At 42.6% G+C, this 24367-nt stretch overlaps 1 protein-coding gene across 3 annotated transcripts; it reads right to left on the bottom strand.

Annotated features, from left to right (window-relative positions):
- Positions 1-3444: 3444 nt before the first annotated feature.
- LRRCC1 (leucine rich repeat and coiled-coil centrosomal protein 1) lies at positions 3445-22952 on the bottom strand. 3 transcript variants are annotated; one of them, XM_081919697.1, is made up of 19 exons: positions 22807-22952; positions 21456-21661; positions 20233-20298; positions 19549-19716; positions 18470-18639; positions 18147-18347; positions 17012-17205; positions 16151-16346; positions 15148-15296; positions 12768-12972; positions 11510-11571; positions 10391-10592; positions 8300-8485; positions 7949-8123; positions 7195-7358; positions 6691-6899; positions 6366-6503; positions 5248-5383; positions 3445-3748 (listed from the first exon to the last, which is right to left on the bottom strand). In XM_081919697.1, the coding sequence occupies exons 1-19, from the start codon at positions 22863-22865 to the stop codon at positions 3626-3628; spliced, it is 3009 nt and encodes a 1002-aa protein (XP_081775823.1). In that variant the 5' UTR covers positions 22866-22952; the 3' UTR covers positions 3445-3625. The 3 variants fall into 3 exon arrangements, with proteins under 3 accessions (XP_081775823.1, XP_081775822.1, XP_081775824.1); XM_081919696.1 differs by having other exon boundaries at positions 11510-11649; XM_081919698.1 differs by having other exon boundaries at positions 11510-11649; positions 21456-21656; positions 22807-22891.
- Positions 22953-24367: the final 1415 nt, after the last annotated feature.

The raw sequence follows: 24367 nt of genomic DNA on the forward strand, positions 1-24367 counted from the left end.
TCAGTACCTTGTGGCAGTAAACTCTCTCTATTCCCATAGGTTGAAACCACCACAACCAAAATACTCCGCCCCCCAAAAAACAACAACAACCCATGCCTTGCAAACAGAAAACATGCACACCAGGGAGAAATGCTCAGACGGAGACTTTAGGTGATGCTGATTTCCTACTTGCAGGGAGTCATTTGTTTTAATGATTTTAAAAGAGGGGCGAACATTTAGTTCCTGCTGCAGGCTTCCCATGCCTGATCCAGCAGGGTTCTTGTTTATAAACTCTGGTTTTTTCAGTTAAAAGGGTCAGGTGATAACTAATGGAAAGCTATTACCAGCCAGAATAGGCAATACAGGGCTGAGTGGTCAAAGAGTAGTATCTAGAAAAAAAAACTTTCTCCACTTTATTAATGCAATATTATGGTGCCAACTTATTATGAAGTTAACCATTCCCGGTCCCTGGCCCAGATTCTCCAGAATAAACTGACCCCTTTGATTGCATGCTGCCACCCCTGATTTTCAGGAATGGGGGAAACCAGAGTTAGGCAAGCAAAGAGGCTTACCATTTATTTTAATGGAGGTTTTCTGGTTGGATCTCTCTGCATCTGGCATTAATATGAACATTACAAGTAAACACGACAGCAACTGATCCAAAGATCTCCCGTCAAAACCCAAACAATCCTTGGTAGCGCATTTACAGAAATAATTAGCATCTCTCTTATAAAACTGAATGTGTATACCATTGCAGCCTTTTTAATGAAAACAATACAATGGTCAAGTTGCTCGTGGCTTTTGGCAAAATACTTGCAAGAATGTTTCTCAACCAATAATTCATGTTTAATTTGATTATAACTGCGTTTCTAAACATGTTCCAAGTCACCCAGGCTGCACAGGCCAGAGAAAAAAGTACTTCCACACTTTCTGTTAATGAGAGGCTTTCTTTGTTCGCAGAAACCATCCTGTTACATTCACAAAGAGGCAAGTTCTCAAGGGTGCTAAATCTATTTTGCTTCTTGATCTTTCAGTCTTTATGAAAACAGATGTTGGTAGGAAAGCATCCATAATTTCCTCAGCCAACATAATTTATCTCCACATGAAACAAGCCCCAGGAAACCTAAAAGTGGGAAGCAAATACACACACACAAACAATTGTTGCAGTTTTGATTTCCAGGCAGACCTCCTTAAGATTATAAAATTGTCCTTGTTAGGAATTGGGTAATATAATTGCAATGTCTGGGTTGAGGAACAGAATAGATTAGGTAACATGGAAGCTTAGACATTTCCCTTCATTAAAAAAAAAATCCTTATTGCTAGCTTCAAAGGAAACCCTGCAGGAAAGGTTAATTGCTACTAAAAGACCAGGGTAGACACCAACGTGTGCAAACATCTGCCAAAGGTTACAGTACTGGCGGCCACATGTCACAAAGTCAGATATGAACATGCCCAGATCCTTGTCTTAAGTTGACTGGACAATGTGCATTGCTGACACATGGAGCTGCCTTTTACTGGGTCAGGCAACTGAGCCAATGTGTACAATGGTTGTTACAGTGTCGGATTAGGGCCTGGGAGACTAGAGTTCAAATCCCGACTCTACCACAAAGCTGCTTGGTCCAGTCGCTCACTTTTCAGCCGAACCTGCTCACAAGGTTGTTGTGGGGATTAAAACAAGGAGGGGGTGGAATAATGCAAGCCACCTTGAGCTCCATAGAGAAAAACATGGGGTATAAACGTAGTCAATAAATTTAGCTCAGTATTGCCGGCACTGGTTGGCAGCAGCTCTCTAGGTTTACAGGTAGGAGTCTCATCCAGCCTTGCTTGGAGATGCCCTTAGGGATTGAACCAGGAACCTTCTGTGTGCAAAGCAGACGCTCTACCCCTGAGCTACAGCCCTTTGCTTAAAATCAGTGGTAAGATGCTAGTCCTCATGGCTCCAAATAAAGGGCTGAATTAAGTAGGAACACAAGAGGCTTTCATTTATCAATCAGAACACTGGTCCATCTAGCTCAGTATTGCGACATTCTCGGCATAGCTCTCTCGGATTTCAGGCAAGGGTCTCTCACAGCCCTACTTGGGAACGCCTGGGATCGAACCTGGAACTCTCTGCTTGCCAAGCAAGAGGTGCGACCCTTCGCGAATTGTTAGGACAACTCCTATATCCAGAAACAGCAAAGTCCAAAACAAAACAGCACCCCCCCCAAAAAAATGCCCCTCAGAAAATGTACATTTCACTAGGAAGTTGAGAAGCAGAATCAGCGAGACTCCTGCCTAGAGTGGCAGCAGGCGTGTGGTGGTGGGGCAATAGGAGAGAATATTAAGGATCCCTTGCCTGATCAGCGGTTTTCACCCACCTGGTGCCCCTGTGTAAGTTTTGGACTACAGCTCCCAGCAGCCCCCAGAGCATCGTAGTCCAGAATCCTCTTCAAGACAACCGGTTGGAGAAGATTGGGATAATGCAAACGCTTCCGCGGAACTTGATGGCTTTATAAGCAGTGCATTTAAGGGGCTATAGGGTGATCGCGGAAGAGAGAGACCTGTGCCAACAGTGTGCCCCCTTCTCCAAGGGTGGGTCCTCATGTAGCCAGAGTGACACCATTCACGCCCACAATTCACTGAGTAGTGAAGCTGGAATGCTGAAGGACTGGAAGGTGGGAAGGAAGCGCCTTCTCCGTTGCCAGAGTGAGCTCAGCATTTGCTTTCTCGTTGCCCCCATCACCTCTTCCAGCCTCAGCCTTTTGTCCCAGCGGCACCATCTCTCCTCAGCCGCTCACCGTCAAGTCTTCTTTGACCGCAGCTAAACCAAGGAGGGGAATTCCTGCGCGCCTTGCTCCACCTGGCACGGGCGCTCCAGAGCTGAGGGGGCACATTTGGCCACCTTCTCATGGCTCCTCCCGCGGGCTTTTCTGCTGCGGGCGACTGCACGAGTTCGGGAGTGAGCATTGGGAGTCCGGGAAGAGCCGACTTGGCTCTTCCCTAGACTCCAACGCTCGGCCAGGGACTCTCGGCCTGGTGCCCCTGAGAGCCCATTGCCTGTTGCCATGCACCCCTCGTGCCCGCGGTTAAGACGGCCCTGTGTGTGAGCCTTCGTTGCTTATCTTGGCCTCACACTTAGCAGAAATAAAAACACCCTGAGGAGAGGGGAACCTTGTGTCCCAGAGTGCTATGTTGTGCTGCGAGACAGTGGTTTTGTAGAGAATAATAAAATTCAGACACCTGCCACTCCAGTCAAGAGTGGGGAAAAGTAGGTCAGTTGCTGGATGTGACGCTGTTGCAGCCATCCCTCCTGGCTTGGTATCTCGCAAGATACAGCAGTGGTTCCACAAGACCATATTTCTCACTTCCCCATATATAGGATTCTTCCTTTCAGCACTGGCAGAGAGCAAAGACCACATTTTAAAACCTTTCCAAGTTTCCAGAAGTTATTCAAGCCTTTGAATCGCCTCTTTAGTAAATCAGTAATTTAAGAAAGGTAACTATTTATTTTGAAAATATTATACATAAAGTGCAGATATAAGTCATGCCAATATGCAGCATTTTTTTTCAGGAGACTTAAATGGCTAATGTCATAGTTGTGCCCATCAAGACCGACTATCTTATTGAATTTTGTATGCCGCTACAGGAGTGTCCCATTCCCTGTACTTCAGAGCTCCTGCTGAATGTCACTCAAAGCAACTGTCAATCGTTTGATTTTCTCTTCCATGGCCTTTTTATTGCTTGCAGTCTCTTGCAAGAGCTGACGCATTTCTTCCTCAACTTGGTAAACCTGAAATAAAATTTACATCTGTTATGAACCACACCTGTTGTAAACCTGTGGTCTGTTTGTGCAATGAAAGATACGTAAGATATAATAGGAACTTTTTCATTTTTTATGAAGATGTTATAGAAAGGTAGGTAGAAGTTTGAAATCGGCTGAAGAGGTTACATTTGCAAAAGCACCAACATACATTTCATGGAGACTACGTAAAAGGTAACGCCTATCGTGCAAAACCCATTACACTTTAAAAAGTTAAATATATACTTTAAACGTATACAATATACAATAATGAAACATTAATGGGCTGCAACCAGGGAAAAGCATAAATACAGCGGCTGATGGAAGCCGACTGCCTTTTCAGACTCCTCCCCTCAACACCCTCCTGGCTTAGTAGGATTCCCCAATTCAGAGGTTGTCAACCTTTTTGAGTCCGCAGCTCCCTTCACCAACTACATTCTCTCCGCGGCATCCCTATGGGGCTTAGGAGCCCTGTTATGTCTCCCCTTGCCTACAGTGTCAGTAGCCTCTCACCCGTTCTCAAACACCCTCCCTTGTGGAGGCCTTCTCCCCTCTCCTTGGGAGTCCCTGGTCTCTGAGCTCCCTCTACACCAAAGAGAGGTGCCTCTCAGAGGCACCATTCGCCTGCGGAGCTTATAACCAGGGCTGCGGCAGTAGACAGCTGTGCAAGCCTTTGGGAGGCAGAGACACAAAAGGGCATCAGAGGAGGGAGGGAAGGAAAGAGGGACAGAGGTCAGTGTTGCCCGTGGCACCCCTGAGCATCATTCAAGGCACCCCAGGGTGACCACGGTGCACTGATTGAAAACCACTGCCCCAACCCTTTTTTTGGGGGGGGGAGGACACGGGCTACTGGGGAAGACAAGAAAACCGGCTTCTGCCAACCCCCTTCTGTAGGCTTTTATTTAGATCCATTCCAATTTTCAGTAAAAGTTCCTCACAAAGACAGAGGACCACTACCATGTACCTGCACTTACTAACTAGAGAACACATTCATTCTTGAACTAATTTCACTCAAACTTCCAAAAGTTTCCTAATGGGAAATTACAAAAAAGGGTGTCTAGCAGCTCTTTCATTTAATTTTTTAAGAATGAACAACCAACCACTGTTACTGAGAATTATGCAGTGTGCTTTTCTAGATCTATCAGTACAAATATGACTTTCAGCAAGGCATCACTCGTCAACCTTAAGGCCATGTGAATATTCAGTAATAGGCAGCAGCCAGCCCATAGAAGCTTTACAGGTTAAGCCCCATCACCTTGAATACAGACTGGGAGTGAATGGTAGTGGGTGACATTGTCAAAAGAACGAATTTTATGTATTTTTTTTCTGATCCAACTATATCAGAAGGTGGGCTTTCCATATCCCGCATCCGCTGATCATTCAAGGAGTTATCTACACATTGTTAGCAAACAAAAACTAGTAGATTTATTTGCTTAATGTGTTTTTTAAAAGTGAAACAACATTTGGGTGCTTTTAGCATTATCTATCACCTTTTCATTTGCTGCCGCAATTTGTTGTTGCTTTTCATTTGCTAACTGCAGCAGTTCTGCTTGATGCGCTGCTAGCGTTGATTCAAGTTGTCTTCGGAAAGCATCATCCATAGAATGCAGCTTTTCCACAGCTGCCCTAAACACAAAATGAACTCTTAAACCTTATATCTATATCACTATTATTGAGATATGCATGTTGTGTAGAGAACTATTCTCCTACAGTCAGAAAAACATTATTTACTAAGTACATCCCAGTAACTCGTTCACATATTGTAAGCAGCATTTTCTGACTGGATTTTTTCTACTGTAATCTCAATTTTCTAGATATTTTGTTACAGAAACCACATTAGCAGAGACTGTGTATGTATACACTAGAAATTTGGAGAAATATGTGAAGGGGGGAAAGCATGGATCTGTTGCAAGTTTAAACCATAAACTTCTGGGATGCCATCCATGCTTCCCATGAACAGAATTCCTTACTCAGGAAGCTCTGCTGAAAGGAAGAGGTGGGGGAGGGAGGCAAATTGCCTCACCACCCATATTATTTCAATTCCTCTGGAGCAGCTGTTAGAAGGCAAAAGGGCCTATAGAGTAAGTAGTATCAGAAAAAAATGGCTTCCACCACATACGTCCAACCAAAACCTCTATTGGATTGGAAGTCCTTCCGTGAATGGAAAGAACCCTTTTTATTTCCCCCCACAGATAGAACAGAAATGTACTAGGTTTCCACAGGGGAACTCTTTTTACAAATACCAACAGATATTTATGTCACCTCCTAGAGTTCATAAAATTGGGCTAAAGAATTGCTTTCAAATTTTGTCAGGCTACAGGTGGTCCTTTATGAATTTTCAGTTTAATTAGGGATAAAAACAAACAGTATTGTAATGACAGTTGTGAGCACCTTTCACCAACAGAACTTTCAATATATGCCATACTGCAAACGAAAAGCCTCCCCCAAAGCCACAACCGCCATTCAGGAAAGAAAATTTCTTTCTCTAATTTTTCTGAAAGACACCCTGTTCTGCAAGATCTTTCATGAAGAATACATACACCAAAAATCTGACTGTCTTGAATAAATTCACATTAATACAATCAGAAAGTCAAATATAGCAACTTACTTTTGTGCCTGAATACTTTTATCTCTCTCCTCAATCAGCTGCTTCTCTTTTATATCAAAATTTTCTTTCATTTGTTTGACTTGTGCTTCCAATTTGCTCAACAATCCTCCTTTATCTTGCCACTTTTTATTCATCGCACTGAAATGTAATGGACATTTTCACAGAAGCTTCAGAGACTTACTCGTGCTACAACGAAAACCATATCCCTACTTTTCAAGTTTTTGTAATAGGAAAAGAAAAGTTACAGCTTCCCATTCTGCCTCAATATGGCTTACTGACACTTTAGCATTACTAACATTAATTTAGCAGCATTACTAGTTAGTACCTATAAGTTTTCTTGATATCTTCAAGCTCTGCTTCTTTTTCCTGCAACTGCTGTTTGAGTTCCTCTTTCCTCTCATTTTGCCTTTCCAATTTTTCCATGAGATCATCCAGCTGAGTCTCTCTTCCCTCTAGCTGCACCTGAAGTCTCTTCTGCATTTCAGTACTTTCTTCACGATGCTTTCTTATCTGCTCATCTCGGTCCTGTGAGGCCTTGAGAACAATTTTATCAATATATTTGCCCTGGACCACAGCTAAAACTTCAAGGTGCAAAGTGGATCAACAGGAAAAACTCTGCTTACTTAGTCTCCTATAGTTAAAAGCAGAGGACACTTGTCAGAAAAGAATGGCCATTATACCTCTATCACTGATGGATAACATTTTGAAGACAACCCATGCACAATTGTTGTGCCATTTCCTTGCTTTCCCCTCCTATGTCATTACAAGAACCTTTATTGTATTCAGTATCTGTTTTCAGGCAAGTTTGTTAAAAAACAACAACCCTTACTTCTTTCAACTTTCTAATCGTTTCTGTTTGATCCTCCACTATTTTAGACTTAATCTTCAATGCGTCGTTGTTGCGCTCGTTTTGTTTTCTCAGGGTCTCATTCTCACTAGTTAGTACTTCTATTTTGGCTTCCAGTTTCCCCCGATCTTGAGCAAGAGATGCGCCTAGGGAGGGAGACACAAAACAAAGTCTATGTTTTCAGTGCTGCAGATAATGAAGTTAATTTGTCGTGTTAACAGATTGCAAAGCAGTCAAAACCACCTCGCTCTTCTCCATGTCTGAAAATTAACATTGGGCATCCAGGCTTTCTTAGATGCCTCTTTGTTTAGGCTACTGTAGTAACTGTTTGAAAATTGTTAACCTATTTAGCTTAAGAATGAAAAAACACACCCAAGTCTCATTAACAGAACAACCTCTTCTTAGTAAATAGTATTTTGGAAATTCATTTCTGGAAAATCATGATACTGCTGGAAGGACACCTAGACACTATCAGCAGCTCTTAAGCGTGTGATACAGGAGCATGCCAGATTGGGGATGAATGCCTCTACTGTGTAAAGCACTAACAAAACATAAAGCTGCGATGCATTAGGAAATAGATGCAAGCGATGCAGCTACGGAGCTTTTAGCCAGTACAGCCCATTGCAACACCGTCAGAATGTAGACACTTTGCATTCTTACAGAGGCTTAGCATGCAGGTTTAAGTTTCACTTTGTTCTTTATCAGCATCCTACCAAAGCAGAATACAAGTATTTACCCTGTTGCGCCAACTCTTGTCCCCATATTTTCCTCTCCGCTTTTAATCCGTCAATTACAGATTCCTGGGCTGTTATCTGTGAAATAAGTTTTGATTTCTCCTGTTTAAGAAGCTCAAGTTGAATAGTCGCCTGTTTATCTTCCTCCACCATATTTTCAAGAGTTCGGATTTGACTCTGACAAAAAGAAAAAGGACACATGACATTGTGAAAGAAGGCTTTCACTGTATTTGAAGCTGCAGTGCCATTCAGTGTTTCATGCTGTTGATTGACAACAGTCTTCTGTGTATTAACACAAAATGCAGTGTACAGAAGACAACATACAAAAGTTAGATAAGCCTATTAATGCATACTCTCAAGTTGTGTGTTGTTTCTTGCTTCGATCTGACTAATTCTGCAATCTTCATTTTTTGTTCTTTTACCATGGATGTCAGCTCTTGGATTAGGGTGGCCGATTGCTTTTCTTTTTGCAGAGCCTGAGCGAGAAGATGCTTATGTTCTGCCAGCTCGGCAGCAACATTGTCAAAGCCTTCTTTAACCTATTTCACCAAGGGGAAACAAATTGCAAATTATGAGAAAGGTTATTGCTACGTGTGAGTTATTTCTTACACAATAAAAACTGCAAGGTAACTTTCGAATGAATGACAAGAGGTTAATTTGAAAACACATGACATTAAACACCAAATATTACCTTGCATTTTAGGAATAGAGAGGCTCAATATTTATTCCAAATTAAGAACTAAAAATGGATGCTGAATATCACCAGTTAGCAAAAAAAGAGAAAAGACTAAAAACTATATATAAAAGCTATAGTAAGTTCCTCAATTTAAAATAGAACTGAAATTAATGAAAGCATGTAATATCTTAAAACGAACTTTTAAACAGCTTTTCTTTGAGGATGTGGAAACTTTCGGGAAAAACATCATCAGTCATAATACATTTCTGAGCTGGATGTGATCCATGCAAGCAGTATATGTTTGCTGAAGGATGTTTTCAAGAGTTACTTGAATGAGCTGAAGGAAGTCAATGGCTAAGCATTTAAAACCAGAGTTCCTTCTATAGCTAAGTCAGCTCTTCTGCAGGCACAGAAAAAGTGTTTGGAGTTGTTTAGGGGTGAGATGTAATGTAACACAAGTGGGCATCTACAAATGCCACAGACCTTCTTCCTCCTCTCTTCCTGCCTGCAGTCCCCAAAATCTGCTCCAGAGAATTGGAGGATACTGTGCAGCAGATTTGGGGGGCACACAGGAGGGCTGGAGAGGCTTGCCTTGTTGTACAGTGGGACCTTGGTTTTCAAGCATCTCGGAAGCTGAACATTTCGGAACCCAAACGCAGAAAACCCAGAAGTAATTGCTTCCGTTTTGAAACGTGCCTTGGAAGTAGAACTGCTGCCGAGGCATGTTTTTCATTTTCCCCCGTTGACTTTGCAGCCAGCCCGTTGATCCTTGGTTTTTGAACGTTTCGGAAGTCAAACAGTCTTCCAAAACAGATTACCTTCAAAAACCTTCCAAAACAGATTACCTTCAAAAAAGCAGATTTCTGTTGCATAAGTGAGCAGCTGTTACACTAGAATCGGAAAAACAGGTATTTCTAAAAGTAAAATGAGTGTGGGGAGAATGAAGACTAGTTTTATAAGTTTTTTTAAACTTTATGAAATCACTTCCTATAACACATTAGTTAGTTGCTAAAATACAATTATTGCGGTACGTGTGCAATGTATTTTAGCTTGACACAACTGAGCTTGGCAGTATCTGAAAATTAAAAAAAATATATACAATACACTGATTTAAGCCAATAAAAACACAAAGCCTTCAATTTTATGCACTGAGAGTAAATCGCAGTGGGACTTACTTTTAAGTAGATGTGTCTAGGTTTGCACTGTCAAGTTTCTTAATTTTGTAACTTGACAAGTGCAATCCTATCCACGTCTATACAGAAGCGAGCAGCATTGAGTTCAATGGGATTTGCTCCAAAGCCAGTGCATATTGCAGCCTGTGTATCCTCAAAGTTTGCATAAAAGCACTAATCAATTTTATAGCAGCTAATTAACAGATATGTTTATTTAGTAAAAACTGAATTTATTTAGTTATTAAATTTATATACTGCCCTTCATCCGTAGATCTCGGGACGGTTCGCAACATAAAATTACAATATAAAAAACCCCCAAATATATGGATCTTATTGATTGTATTTATTTATTAAATTTATATGCTGATATATTTTCCTCCCAAAGAAACCCAGAACAGCAAACACATGTGTGATAAAATAATGCAATAAAAATAAAAACACAAATAAAATAAAATGGAGTTCCAGAGCACAGACTCTTTAAAAATGCGGAATGAACTTATTGTTGCAAATGTACTGCTATGAAAAAAGGACAATCATTTCTGTTTTAGCAGAAGAATTCCTAATATAGATCTCCTCATACACTTTCTATTTCTTACCTCAGTAAATCTTCTGGCCTCTATCGTTAATGCAAAACGAAACTCATCCTCTAGATCCTTATACTTTTGGTGCAGCAGAGTATTCTTCCCCTGCAGTTCTTTAATATGATGTTCGTGCCTCTGCTGCTCTCTGGCCACTTCTTTTGACAAAGCTTCTTGGAATTCTGAGCCAGTCAATGTAACTCTAGTTTCAAGTTCTTTTCTGGAATAACAAGACCTATGAGTGAGAAGCTACACAGTAAAATAAATGAGGAGTGCATGTCTGCAGATGGGAGTTCTTCCATACAGTGGTACCTCGGATTACATACGCTTCAGGTTACATACGCTTCAGGTCACAGACTCCACTAACCCAGAAATAGTGCTTCAGGTTAAGAACTTTGCTTCAGGATGAGAACAGAAATCATGCTCCGGCAGCACGGCAGCAGCAGGAAGCCCCATTAGCTAAAGTGGTGATTCAGGTTAAGAACAGTTTCAGGTTAAGAACGGACCTCCGGAATGAATTAAGTACTTAACGTGAGGTACCACTGTACTTCTTAGTTCTTAGATACCATGTATGCAGCGATGAGGCTCAAATGATTCTTGAGATCACAGATGTTAATTCAGATACAAGACTGTCTGGATAGCACTTCACTTACAACCATTTCTTACCACCAGGACTTGCTCCCTTTAAAAAGGCATCTTTGCCTGTTTATAATCTTTCTAAAAACAGAAAATGGTAGTTTCGGTTTGCTGGGAAAACCTAATGAATTCTTCTGTATGAAGTACAGAATTAACTGTCTCTGCACTCTCTCTCTTTTAATAGAATATTCTACTGTCTGATCATGGGAATAACTACATGCAGAAGGTCTAGCCTTGGCTGTTATGCCCAACCAAGGAATTCCACTTTCAAAACTTGCAAAATGCTTTCCGCAAGAGAAGGTGTCTGAATTAGAAAAAGATAAATTTACGGCACAATCCTAACCACAACTACTCAGAAGTAAGTCCTAACAACTTAAATGGGGCTTTAGACTGCAGCTAAGTGCAGGCTAGTCTATTTTCAACAACACAAAGCTGAACTTTTTTTTTAAAATGCACAACTAATGTATACCTGTGCTTTCTGGATTGTCTTCAGGCACATACCTGTGTTCCTGCTCTCTCAGCATAAGAAGTTCATGGACTTGTTCCACCTTCTCTTTTTGTTGCTGCAAAGAAATTCGAAGCAATTGCACTTCTCTCTCAGAAGCTGAAACTTTTAATTCTGCAGCTTGAATTTGCTTCCTCTGTGCAATGTATCAAAGGAAGATAAGGAACACACTATCATGGCTGCTGAGAGTTGGCACTACAAGCAAAACATCTTGGCGGAGCTGCCAGCTTCACCATGAGACATCATGGAAAACTCCTGATGTTTATCTTTCTGGCTAGCATGTCCTCCTACCCCCTACCCCCCTAAAAAACCCATGAAGCAATTGGGCTTGAAAACAGCCTTATGTCAGTGGCAATGCAAGAGAGTTTCAAGTCAAATTGCCATGCGGTTGTGTATGTGTGTGTGTGTGTGTGTGTGTGTGTGTGTGTGAGAGAGAGAGAGAGAGAGAGAGAGAGAGAGAGAGAGAGAGAGATTGGCAGGCAGGCAGGCAGAGGCAGACAGATTGAAGATGGAGAATTAAGCATCAATATTTCTATCCTCAGCTGCAAACTCCATGAAGATCTGGCTCTGGTTTTGCCCTCCTTTCCCATATCTGCTTTTTGATGTAGCACAACTAGCATGTGGCACTGGGAGTTGGGCAGAAGGTACCATGGCTCTCAGGCTGAAAGAGCTTCCCCTCCCATGGAATACACTTTTACATTACTCCCCCTGCCTTGTGCAAGGTCAAGGATAGTCCACCCCCCCCCCCCGCCAATCGCCTTCAGTTCTGCTTAATACACTATGTATGTCATGGTTGCAACATTCTGTGGAACTGGTTGTGCTGCCCTATAGCCAACCCTGGCTTTTGTACGAATGGAGCTGCACAAGGTTTACTATGCGGCAGCAGTTTTTCCAGCTGTAGAGATTACAGGAACTGGATATGGTGATGCTCTCCCATTGCAGCCAATGCAAATGCAGGGTTATTTAGTTCTTTGCTCGATGTCATGTTACATCAGCAATGGGAGAATGAAAATACTGACACTCCAGTGCTAGAACACACCAGATAAAACAGAATCTTAACATGCCAATGGTCTCAACCAAAATATGCTCTAGAAAATTTTGAGTTCTAAATCTACGTAGGAGACAGAATTTTGGCAGGTGCAACTCATCATGCAGAGGTGTTGAGAGATAAGCTAGAACAGACCAGTTCTCCCTTACACCTGATTAACTGAACTGTAAGTACTAATTTTCTTCAGTGAGAAACAAAGGTTGTACCTCTGAAGCTTGCCGCTGTGCTCTTTGAGTCTCCACTTTGGACAGTGTTTCTTCTAAAGTCTGAAGTGCCTTTTGTTGATCCTCCACTTTATGTCGTGATTGATCTAGTTCCCTGTGAAGTCGTTCAACTTCGTCTTTCAGATGCTGAATGTCCACCTGAAGTTTGGTTTTCGCATTTCTTTCTCTCAAAACCAGCTCTTTTAGCCTGAAAAACATCACGTTCATTCAAAATCACTATTTTTTCAAAGTAAGAAGTGGCGCTGTTTAGGAATGTATGAAGAGATGCCACCATAGTATTGTATAGCTTTTGATACTCAGTGTATCACTTAAGGTCAAATCATAGTTTGCATTTCCAAAGCATATAGGCAAGCCATGCTTTAAACCTGCTCATCTGCTTCCCAACTCCCAGTACTCAGCTTCTGACACTCACAGAACAGCAACCTCCAGAGGCAAAGGGCCAGACATAACTATGGCTTGTCCATTCAGATATCATGCCAGAACAGTTCAGCTTCCTTAACCATGATTTGGCATGAAGTTGAGCTGTGGTTATACAATGGATTTACTTTTTACTTATTAAAATTATTTTATACCACCTTTCATTTTACAAACCAAGGCAGATTATAGGAAAATAAAAAAGCCATTTGAAAAAGCCGTATCAGCAAACATCAGTTGCTATTAAAATAGCCAGAAATGCTAGGATCTGGTATTAACAGTCAGGAAAAGCTTGGGTGAAGAGGTATGTTTTTAGTCAATGGCAGAAGCACCCAACAGTCGGTGCCTAAGTGATCTCCGGTTAAATTACTGTTTCGTACAGTATTTGTCATGCTCCCCACCTAAGCAATGAGTTGTATTAATAGTTGATAGAACTAAGTCTTTAAGTGAGGAGGGGAAAGCTTTTCCAGAAGGGCAACGAGAAAGCACTCAAAGTTCAAGAGGCAGAACTGTAAATATTTAACTCAGGAGTTAAATCATCTGCCTAAAACTACTGGAATATACTTTGGCATCCAGCTTTGTGCAGTTTCAGCATTTCTGCATCAAGCTTGTAGAAGACCTTATGTTGCTGTATTCCAAGGGAGATTCTATCTGGCACAGTAGTGCCCATGCTAAATTGCAGGGTTTCAGGGAGGAGCATTTTTCAGTCTTACCTGGAGAAGCCAAGGACTGAGCATGGAACCTTTCCCAAGTAAAGCATATTCCTCTACCACTGAGCTATGGCCTCCTTGTCAAATCCTCATAGCAAGGTCCAGGTATGTCCATTAGGGTTGTGAATATTTCAACATTCCCACAAGTACAGAACACACAAAACTTGACAATAGATGCTGAATTCAGCAGCTTGGCTTTCCTTCACAGAAAAACAAGCAACTTTTCTGTTCTTATAGGTTGAAAAGGATGTGGAATTATCCAAGTGACAAACATTCACAAGAAGGTGAGTGGGAACTGCAAAGGTAGCTTAATAGCAAACACAGCCCAATATATATTTTAAGTGGAGATGTTCATCGTCAGGAAATAATGGCCTGATTCACACATTACACAAAGCCATGGTTTGTTTGACAAACCACAAGTTTGCCACAAGTATGAAGTTGTCCCACAGATGATCATACAAACCACTTCAGAGGATTATAGAAACCATGGCTTGTTTCTACAAAGTTTGTTCTGCAGCTGCTGTGGCCTTTGTAGTTCAGTGATCAAACAAACCTTAGCTAAGGAATGGTTCATATTTAATGTCAAGTCACAGTTAAAACAAACCAAGGTGCACAAGCCAACAGCAACAAGCTATGCCTTCACATATTGCTGGCAGTAACAAACCATAGCTAAGCTACAGGAAAGGGCTCAGATGATTTTTTTCAAAAGCCCATTGGTAAATAAACCAAGAATTAGCATTTTGTACAAACCAGACCAATATCTGAAATGCAATGTTGTAAAAGTAATATTCTTTTTATGAAGGATAAACTATGCATAGAAATTTTGCAGATAATCCTCAGAGTTATTTGCATATATTCAAATGCCAGAAGTGCTAACAAGGATTTTTCAAACACACTTCAAAATTATTTGAAGGCAAAGTCAATTATAATATTGCTAATAGTGTCACCCTGATGACGAGGTTGATCAGTTTTCTGAAAAGCTGCACCTCCATCCACCTTTGACACAATTTGTTCTCCCGTTGAAGGGTAGTAGCACAGAACAGGGTTGTGGAAGATTTATAGCCTAAAACACACTCAAAGTTATTGATTTGCAAATAAACCTACAGATACCTACAGAAACTAGTTGTATTTTATTGCTCTAAGATACTCCCTCTCTGTTGACTGAAAAAATGCAAGTGGGGAAAAAACTGGTAATAAATTAATTTCCAGAAGCTCATTTTAACATGCTGGATCCTTACCGGTCTGTAGTATACACGGCCATACTTTGAATACCCTTTTCTTCTTTTGCTTGGTCCTGCAGCTCTTTGATATTTTCTCTCAGTTTCTTTTCAGCTTGTTCAGCCTTCCACCTTTTCTCTCTCTCCTGATCCAGCTCTTGAATTAGTGCCTGAACAAGACAGAGATCCCGTATATTCCAAAGGAGAAACTACAAATGCAGAAGAATTGATTCTACTAAGAAGAAAGGTGGATGCATTTTGGGGCAGGAAGGGTGTTGGCGCTGAAGGGAGATGATAGACACCCACTTTATTCTCCCGAAAGATAACGTGCTATATGGCCATGACTCCAACACTGCAGGCTGCCACACTATAGGAAGGGTTTAAAAACTAGGCTACTAGACAGTTAAGGCAAAGGGATTGCTTTCACTTAACAACTAACAAATCCCAACTTTAAAAACCAATATTGGGCATATCAAGAAATGATCTACTTCAGCCCCAAATACGTAGAAGAATGAAGGTCACCAAAGGTAAAGTCTAGTAATGCTGGAAAACAAACAATGGGTTTCATAAAAGCATGAGAATGTCCGTGTGGCAATGCTAGTCAGGTGCATACTGCAAAGGGAGAGCCAGTTTTGAAGTTCAAAACAGCAGGTAGAATGCTAAAGGAGCTGCTGATGCAAGGAAAAAACATGAGAAAGCAGATGCGAGAGACGTACTGCACTTCAAAGTTTAGTCGCGCTCTGTACCATAAGCTGCTTCTGAAAATATCTCTACAGATGTATTTCTGTGATCCTATAGTGATATCTATAAGCCGATTCAGCTGCAAGAGATCCTGTGCTCAGTGGACCAACAGCTAGAACACTCATGTTGCCTTACAAGTTTAGGGGTTCTCTCCACTTCGATTTAGAAAGTTACTCCTACTTCTGTTGATCAATATTTATATTAGTGTCAGTTTTTATGGCTAATGTGAAAACCATGTCAGCCTTAAGTACCTTGAAATAATAAAATATTAAAATACACCTACCCTGTAAGTGGACTCTTCTTGAATACTGGAATCTAAACGTTTTAGTTTTTTCATGTGGTTTTTTTGCGCACCCAAATTCTTGGGCGATTTCCCCACTAAATCTGAGCTCAAAACTTCTGAAGTTGGACTTGAATTTTCTTCCTCTTTAACTTGAGATCCTCGAATTTTTGACTTTACACAAGTCTGCTCTCCTGCCCTAAAACGATACATAAATTAAACTCACACATCGATACTTGGACAAAAAAACTTCCAGATGTTACCAAATATATTTAGAGTGCCTTCTAAATACTTAAAGAATTTTCTGTGCTTTTACGTGATCATAAACGAGCACACAAAACCATTTCTGTTTTATTTTTAACACCAAAACTGCTCTCCAATTGAACTCTTATTATTTATCAAATTTGTATATCGCCCTATACCTGCAGGATAAAACTGTGATACAGAAACACAGAATACATAAAATAAAGACAAGAACAACCCCCCCCCCCAACCACATTTTAAAAGGCCATTGAATGTCAGTCAACCAAAGGCCTGGTTAAAGAGGAACATTTTTGCCTGGCGCCTAAAGGTGTATCATGAAGGCACCTGGCGAAACTCCCCGGGGAAAGCATACCACAAATGGGGAGCTTTTGCAGAAATGGCCTGTTCTTGTGTTGCCACCCTCCGGACCTCTTGTGGAGGAGGCACAAAGGGACTCACAAGATAATCTCAGGGTAACAACTAGAAGTACCTAAAAAGTCCACTGAAAACATTATTTTAGACATGCCTATTCAGAAACCCACCAAGTTCAATGAGGCTTACTCCCAAGTAAATGGATAAAAGACTGCATGTGAATATGGAAGCACACATCAACGAAGATACCTGTCTGAAATTTTGCCTCTCTGAGAATGGTACTTTGTAGACGAAGTGGCTTTTCGATAACTGGGGATCTTGCTCCTTTTAGCTACCTTTCTGTTCTCTTTCCCACTTTCCCCACCACTCTCTGAAGTGAGATCTGTGTCCCTTTTTGCTTTGAGAACATTAAGAGCAACGCCAGCCTTTGAAGTATTAGTCACCTAAAAATAAAAGGATTTAGAGCTCATTTTTTTATCTTACTTGATCTTTAGACCTATTACTTTTAGACTGTCTTGGGTAGCTGATTACACTGAATGCCACTTACAGCAGGATAATCTGTGAAAATGTATTAACTCCAAAAGTAAGAAGTGTCCATTATTACTTCAAGCAGCAATTAAGCGAGGTTCTTCTCCCCTTTAAGTTCCCAAAATACCCAGCCTAAGCTCCTTGACTGCAAGCTTCAGCACTTTCCACTCAGACCATAAGAACAATTTTGCTCTCAAGCGCATGACTCATACTGCACTCTGAAGCTTATTCGCACTGCAGTTCTGGGACTACAGAAGCTCAAGTGGCTTGTTAATCATACTCTACCCTAAGTCATGGACTACAGACCTTTCAATTCAGACCTTTGGTATTAAGGCAAGGCGAATGAGCCAGAAGCAACCAAATGGGAAAAATGGGTGGGGAAGTCAATTGTTTCAGGCAAGTCAACTGGTAGCACAATAGGTGCTGTGCTATGTCGCACAGAACAACTGTTTCAAATATAACTACGGCTGGATCTACACTGATCTGTAAAAATGTTATTAAATATAACATTATATAACTCTCAATGCAGTTTCCCATTGTCGAAGGCTCGCTGCTCCACAGCGCCCTCTGTCGTCTCATTTTAATAATGCATTTTAACGTTATAAACAACCAGTGTAGATCCATCTTACATTTGGGGAAGATCTGTAGCTCAGTGGTAGAACAACTGCCTTTCAGAACAACCCAAGTTTAATTCCCGGCATCTCCAGGTCAGGCCGGGAGAGATGCAAAGTCAACGTAGACAATACTGAACTAGATGGGCCTATTGTCTGACTAGGTACAAGGCTGCTTCGTATGTTCCAATGCTCATCAGCAAACAGATATCTGTCAAGCCAGAGGGGAAAATGTAAACTGTTACCTTCTCCAGCAGCTGTGATATCTGATCCTCTAGTTTTTTTATTCTCATGTCACTGTCCAGTTTAATTCTTTCTGGCTCAGAAGAGGATATGCCCTCAGGGGAAGAGCTAGTAGTGGGCCAGGTTGGCATACAGGCACGCTGGCGAAACTGAGCTAACGCCTCATCAATACGGGGTGTCATCACTGGCAAATTGAGACAAGTCTGTTTAAAAGAAACAAAGCATAAGGGATGGGGAGTGGGGGATGCACACTGCTTTGACATTTTCAGAGACCAAAAAGCCCCCCTTCACTGCCCCCCCCCCACACATGCAGAAGTCACAGCACCTCATCTTCATCTGCAGGAGAACTGGATGAAGCCAAGCAGTCCAAAAGGCCTTCTAAGCACTTCAGATCTGTTGAATTTGCTTCTGCCAAGTTTACTGGTTCACCAAATATATTCCTTCCATCTAGGATGGTTAGCTGGGGTAAAGCCTGAAGGAGGATCTCTCTGTAGCCTAAGGAGAACAGAGAAGCTATTAAGCTCCATGCTTCAGTCTAAACATCACCAACAGTGAGGCAAATTCGTTTCAGTATAGAATATCTGACTATCCCAATACCAGAGGGATGGGGAACCAGTTCCCCTACCAGTTGCTTTGGGCTACAACTCCCCATCATACCAAACAATTGGCTGTGCTGGCTGAGGCTGATGGGAGTTGGAATCAAGTATCCAGAGGGTCACAGGTTCCCTATCCCTGTATTATCTGAAACATCATTCACTGAAGAACTAAATTATAGGCTCCAATCCATTCCTGAGCTGTTCTTCTGGCAGCCGAAAGCCTCAACCGCTCGCAGAAGGGCTATTTTTGAATGGAGCAAAAGAGCACCGCATGAGAAGATTTCAAAGCAGTTCTGCTGTTTGCGCAAGCTCTTTCTCAAGACTTTTTCATTGTCCACTGAACTTTATATGGTACAGTCTGCGTCTTCCTTCTCAGAATGTTTTTCATATTGCAATGCACCTTCACAAGTATTTTGCTTATTAAAATACTTATAACCCACCCTATAATGGATCTCAGGGCGGAATACGAAAACAGCAAATTGCAAACCCGCTATAGCCATTAATTTTAAAATCAAGCAAACATCAATACTATGCTGCAGTCAAAGGTTTCCCCGGTGCTGAACTAAGATCAACGCTAGCGTCAGCCTGGCCTCTGAGGGGGAGACATTCTATAACTGGGGTGCCACAGCCACACTGCAAGAAGTCTTCGGCAACCTTAGCACAATAATTCATGGACCAGCACTTGTGCTTTTCTCTTTCTGCCAACAGTTATCTGAATCCAAGACATGATCTGGTGATTAGCTGGAAATGCCGACCTTCAAAATGCAAATAGAGTGAGTCGTAAATGTTTCCTGTGCACTACTCTTACCTATTTTTGCACACACTGGATTACTTTTTCCACTCTTCTCCAAAGAAAGATTTGACAGGTACTGTAATCCCACCAAGCACTGGAGTAAATGGTTAATATTACTTATACAATTGCCGTGTAGCTCAAGAGAACTAATTTTAAAGTTGGTTCCACGAAGGTACAAAAGTCCTGTAAAAACAGACACAGTATGTCAAAAAAACATTTTCTACAAGAAGGCGTGTAAAGACAAGGAAATCATTTCTGGATCAAGCCAAGAGCTCATCTAGACCAGGATCATGGTCTCACAATGGCCAAATGTGATTCTGAGCAACTGGAATTTGGAAGCATAGTGGAGGTAAAACATAGGCATCATGGCTAGTAGCCACTGATGGTCTCAGCCTCCTTGAATTTGTCTAATCCTCTGTTGACGCCACCCAAGTTGGTAGCCATCACTGTTTCCTGAGGGAATGAGTTCTGTAGCTGAAACGATGTGTTATGTGGAAAAAGTAATTCCTTTTAGAATAAACCACTTTTCTTCCTTTCCTTTTGTAAAATACCCCACGAACACTTTATTGGCAATTGTTAGATGTATGCAGCAGCAATAACAATTCTCACAAAGCCATCATGGGAGTTAAGTCACATCAAACATAGTAAGACTTACTTCCAAGTAGATATGCAGAGGGATGAGCTGCAAAAATCTCTTACCTGTAAGGTCATGTATGCGGTTGTAAGACAAATTCAATCTAGTTAAGTTAAACAGCTTTTCCAGTCCTGGAAAGAAAAAGGTAAACAAAAAAATCACTGACCACAGAGATCAGATAAAGAATATATGCCATTAAGATAATGTAGAAAAAAGATAAAGTCACAACAGTTACAGGGGTCCACAGTATAGGGTTGGTCGGCAGCCAAGCCAGAATTTATGGTTACTGTCTCTTGTTCCTGACTTCACATTATGTCCCTACTGTCCTGGGCTCCTTTGGGAGGAAGAGTGGGATATAAATTTAATAAACAAATTATGTCTCCAGTTCTGAGGTCCAACACAATTCTAAGACGACACTCCCACCACTTTCTATCTCAGCTTGGAACTGGGGAAGGAAACAGAGGATTGTTTGAGGACTGGGCTAGCAAAGCACTTGAAGCATCTTGACAAAGTTGCCAAGCACCACCATAGGAATCCACAACTTTCCAATCCAGCTTGGAAATGGGGAGAAGAGGGATCTTCCCTTTATAATTAATTATAAAACAAAATAGCATGAGTTTTTATAAGAACGTTTAACTAAGTCCCGGTTCTAGGAGAAAGGCATAAATGAATAAAATAAATAATAATAATAAGTTCACAAGCCAGTGGGTTGTGTTTGAGTGAGAAACGAACAAGTTACAAACCAGGTGTAGGGTACCGGATGTTGCTGAACTACAACTCCCAACATCCCCAGTCATTGGCTATGCTTGTTAGGGCTGATGAGAGCTGCAGTTCAGCAACACTGGGAGGGCCAGAGGTTCCCCACCCCTGCCATAAACTAGAGTTTGCATTGAACAAACAGTAAACCAGCACACACTGTTGAACTGCTGCTACTGCATTCCTCCTGAGCACAAGTAGGAGCAACAAACCACAAGCCTTGGTTTATTATAACATGTGAACCAGCATTTGGAGTTTATTTGTGTAATCTCACTGTATACAAGTTGTACAAGTGACAATAAAGTATTTCAGTTTCCTCTCTAAGCAAACCAAGATCTGAAGCCAAGCACTGGTTCACACACTGTAGTAAGCCAAGGCTTGTGATTTGTTACTTCTGCTTGCACTAGGGGAGGAGTACAGCAGGAGCGATCTGGAAGCTTGCACTAGCACTGGTTTTCCGTGTCACCCAAACACAGTCATTACATGCAACATGCACACTAGGAACAGAAAACCAGTCGAGCCAAGGACTAACCTTCAACCTTTGTTATCAAGTTGCAAGCTAAGTTTAAGGTACGCAGGTTGGTCAGGGAACTCAGCCCTTCAATCCGATGTATGCGATTGGATGAGAGATCCAGATGCTGCAAGTTCAACATATGATCAAGACTTTCAATTCTGGAAATCTGGTTACAGTGCAAGTTGAGCGTGTGAAGTTCTGAGCTTAAAGGTATCTCCGCTAAACTACAAATGAAAAAGCAAATGATATTAGGATGTAATAATTTTTTTGGGGGGGGGGGAGGGGAGGGAAATAGAGAATCCTAATTAATAAAAATGAGCAGTAAGTAGCCTATCTCAAATGGTCTGCAAGGCAGGTAAGCATGGTCATTTCCAGTGCTCAGGCCTGGCTCTCTACTCTGGCTACTTGTACTCAATTAGGCTGCACTCGCTTGGGGATGAAAGCCAATGTCATGTATGACCAGCTTTCTGCTTGGACTGGGGAGAGATGCAAGTTCAGATCCCCACGCAGTTGTGAAAAGTCAATGGAGAATCCTAGGCCGGCTCTTCTTTCTCACTGCTACCCCACAAGGTTGTTGTTGTGAGAATTAAATGGTGGAACTGCCCATGCATTTTCACCCCACACTTCCCATAAGGTTCATCTTGCCACAACTTCCAATCTTCACAAGCCTGTGAATTAGGGCTATGCGCTGTGGGTTAAACCACAGCCTAGGACTTGCCGATCAGAAGGTTGACGGTTTGAATCTCCATGACGGGGTGAGCTCCCGTTGCTCGGTCCCAGCTCCTGCCAACCTAGCAGTTCGAAATCACGTCAAAGTGCAAGTAGATAAATAGGTACTGCTCCGGCAGGAAGGTAAACGGCGTTTCCGTGCGCTGCTCTGGTTCATGCTGGCCACATGACCCAAAAGCTGTACGCAGGCCCCCCTCGGCCAATAAAGCGAGATGAGCACCGCAACCCCAGAGTCGGCCACGACTGGACCTAATGGTCAGCGGTCCCTTTACCTTTATGTGATTAGGACAGCCACCTGTCCATTCACTTAACCTTCATGTTTGAATGGGAATCTTAAACCCAGGCCTTGCTGGATAGTTCGTTCCGTTGGGACATTCAATATACTTCCAACTAAGTATAGGAACGCTCAGCGGAGCAATTTGTGGCCATTAATGTTAAAAACCCAGCCGTGGGAAATGTCCCCAGAGCCTCCCTTCCTTGGATGCCCCAAGCACTTGCTTCTTTCGCTTGATGGTTCATCCTGCCCTGCTGGGACCCGAAGCAACGGATTCCAATTTCCTGCATTACGGGGGTTGGACTAGATGACCCCTGGGAGCCCCTCCCAACTCTACGATTCCATGACTCCGCTGCAGCCGCTCACCTCTTGACGCCTTTGTCCATGAGGCTGAGCTCCCCCGAGGCCGCTCCGGGCTCCGCCATCGCGCTCCCGTCGGCGCCGCCTCTTCCCTCGGAGCTGCCCCTCGCCCTCAGCCGCCGCGGCGTTTGCCGCCCTCCGCTTCAAATCCCTCCCACCCCGTCGCTGGGACAACAGCGCCCGCGCAAGGCATGACGGGAAGCTCGAAGCTCCTCCCGGCGGCTCTTCCCGGCGAGCGTGGAGAAAGCGAACCATAGCGCTATGAAAAAATAACAGATACGCATGTCGCCTGAACACTTCCGGGACGGAAGTAGGATGCGCCGCAGAACTCTGCTCGTTTCTCCTACTACAGGAAAGGAAAGTGAGGGGTAGTGCTTGGAGCTTTGCGCCACGATTCAGAAGGGTCGGGGCTCTTCTTCCCCACTCAGTTTCTTAGGATTGACCTATTTCTCAAATTGTTTGGTAAGGAGGGGAGGTGTAAGTCTATGGATAGGATAAAAGGTGATTAAAAACAAGACAGTTCGTCCTCCACTTTCTGAGTTTTTTAAAGGTGGAAAACGAGGTTTGTAAATATATATAGATATCAATGTAAACACATGTTGTCAGTGCAACACAGGCCATGCAACCAAGAACTGCTTCTCTAAAGTGAACCCGGAAACTCCAATCAGCTTGGTGCGTCACTCTTCATTTTTATTGCGTTTGTGAAACATGCCGGGAGCGGGCACCTTGGAGATAGAAAGAGAAGAGTGGTTCTCTATTTTTGAGACGGGCGCCTGCCCAGCATAGGCTGACGTTCAAATGGAATCCGGAAGCTCTGGCCATGTGCACATCGTAATTTCCCCCATACAGTATCTGTTTGGCTCAGGGGAAACTTCTACAGTATCTTTGGGGAAAAGGAGTGGGGCTGCAGGCAGCCCACAGCGCTAGAAATACAAGATATCTCCCCCTCCCTTGACCAAAATGCGGGAGACAGTGGAAGACAGGAGTGCCTGGCGTGCTCTGGTCCAGGGGGTCACAAAGAGTCGGACACGACTAAACAACAACAACATGCAGCACATTGTTTATCTGTGGAACTCGCTTCCACAGGAGGCAGCGGTGGCTACTAACCTGAGTGGCTTTGAAAGAGGCTTGGACAAATCATGGATGAGGAGGCTATGCATGGCTTCTTGCCATCATGCCTACGCTCTGCCACGGGCACCTCACGGGCACCTCACCGGCCCTGCCATAGCAGAGAAGCGTCACTGCCGTTGGCACTGATTTGGGTAAAGATCCCATCCATTTTCCCCTTCATGGATCACTGCCTTGCCGTGGCGAAGGGGCTTGAAGAACTCAGAGAAGCTATGAACTATGCCGAGCAGGGCACCCAAGATGAACAGGTCATAGTGGAGAGTTTTGACCAAACGTGATCCACCTGGAGGAGGAACCGGCAAGCCACTCCAGTATCCCTGCCAAGAAAACTCCATGGACAAAGACAACAGGCATATAAAAGTTATGACGCTGGAAGATGAGCCCCTCAGGTCGGAAGGCGTCCAACATGCTACTGGGGAAGAGCGGAGGGCAAGTACAA

This window comes from Podarcis melisellensis (genome assembly GCF_964234715.1).
Source record: "Podarcis melisellensis genome assembly, chromosome: 7".
NCBI classification, from domain to species: Eukaryota; Metazoa; Chordata; class Lepidosauria; order Squamata; family Lacertidae; genus Podarcis; species Podarcis melisellensis.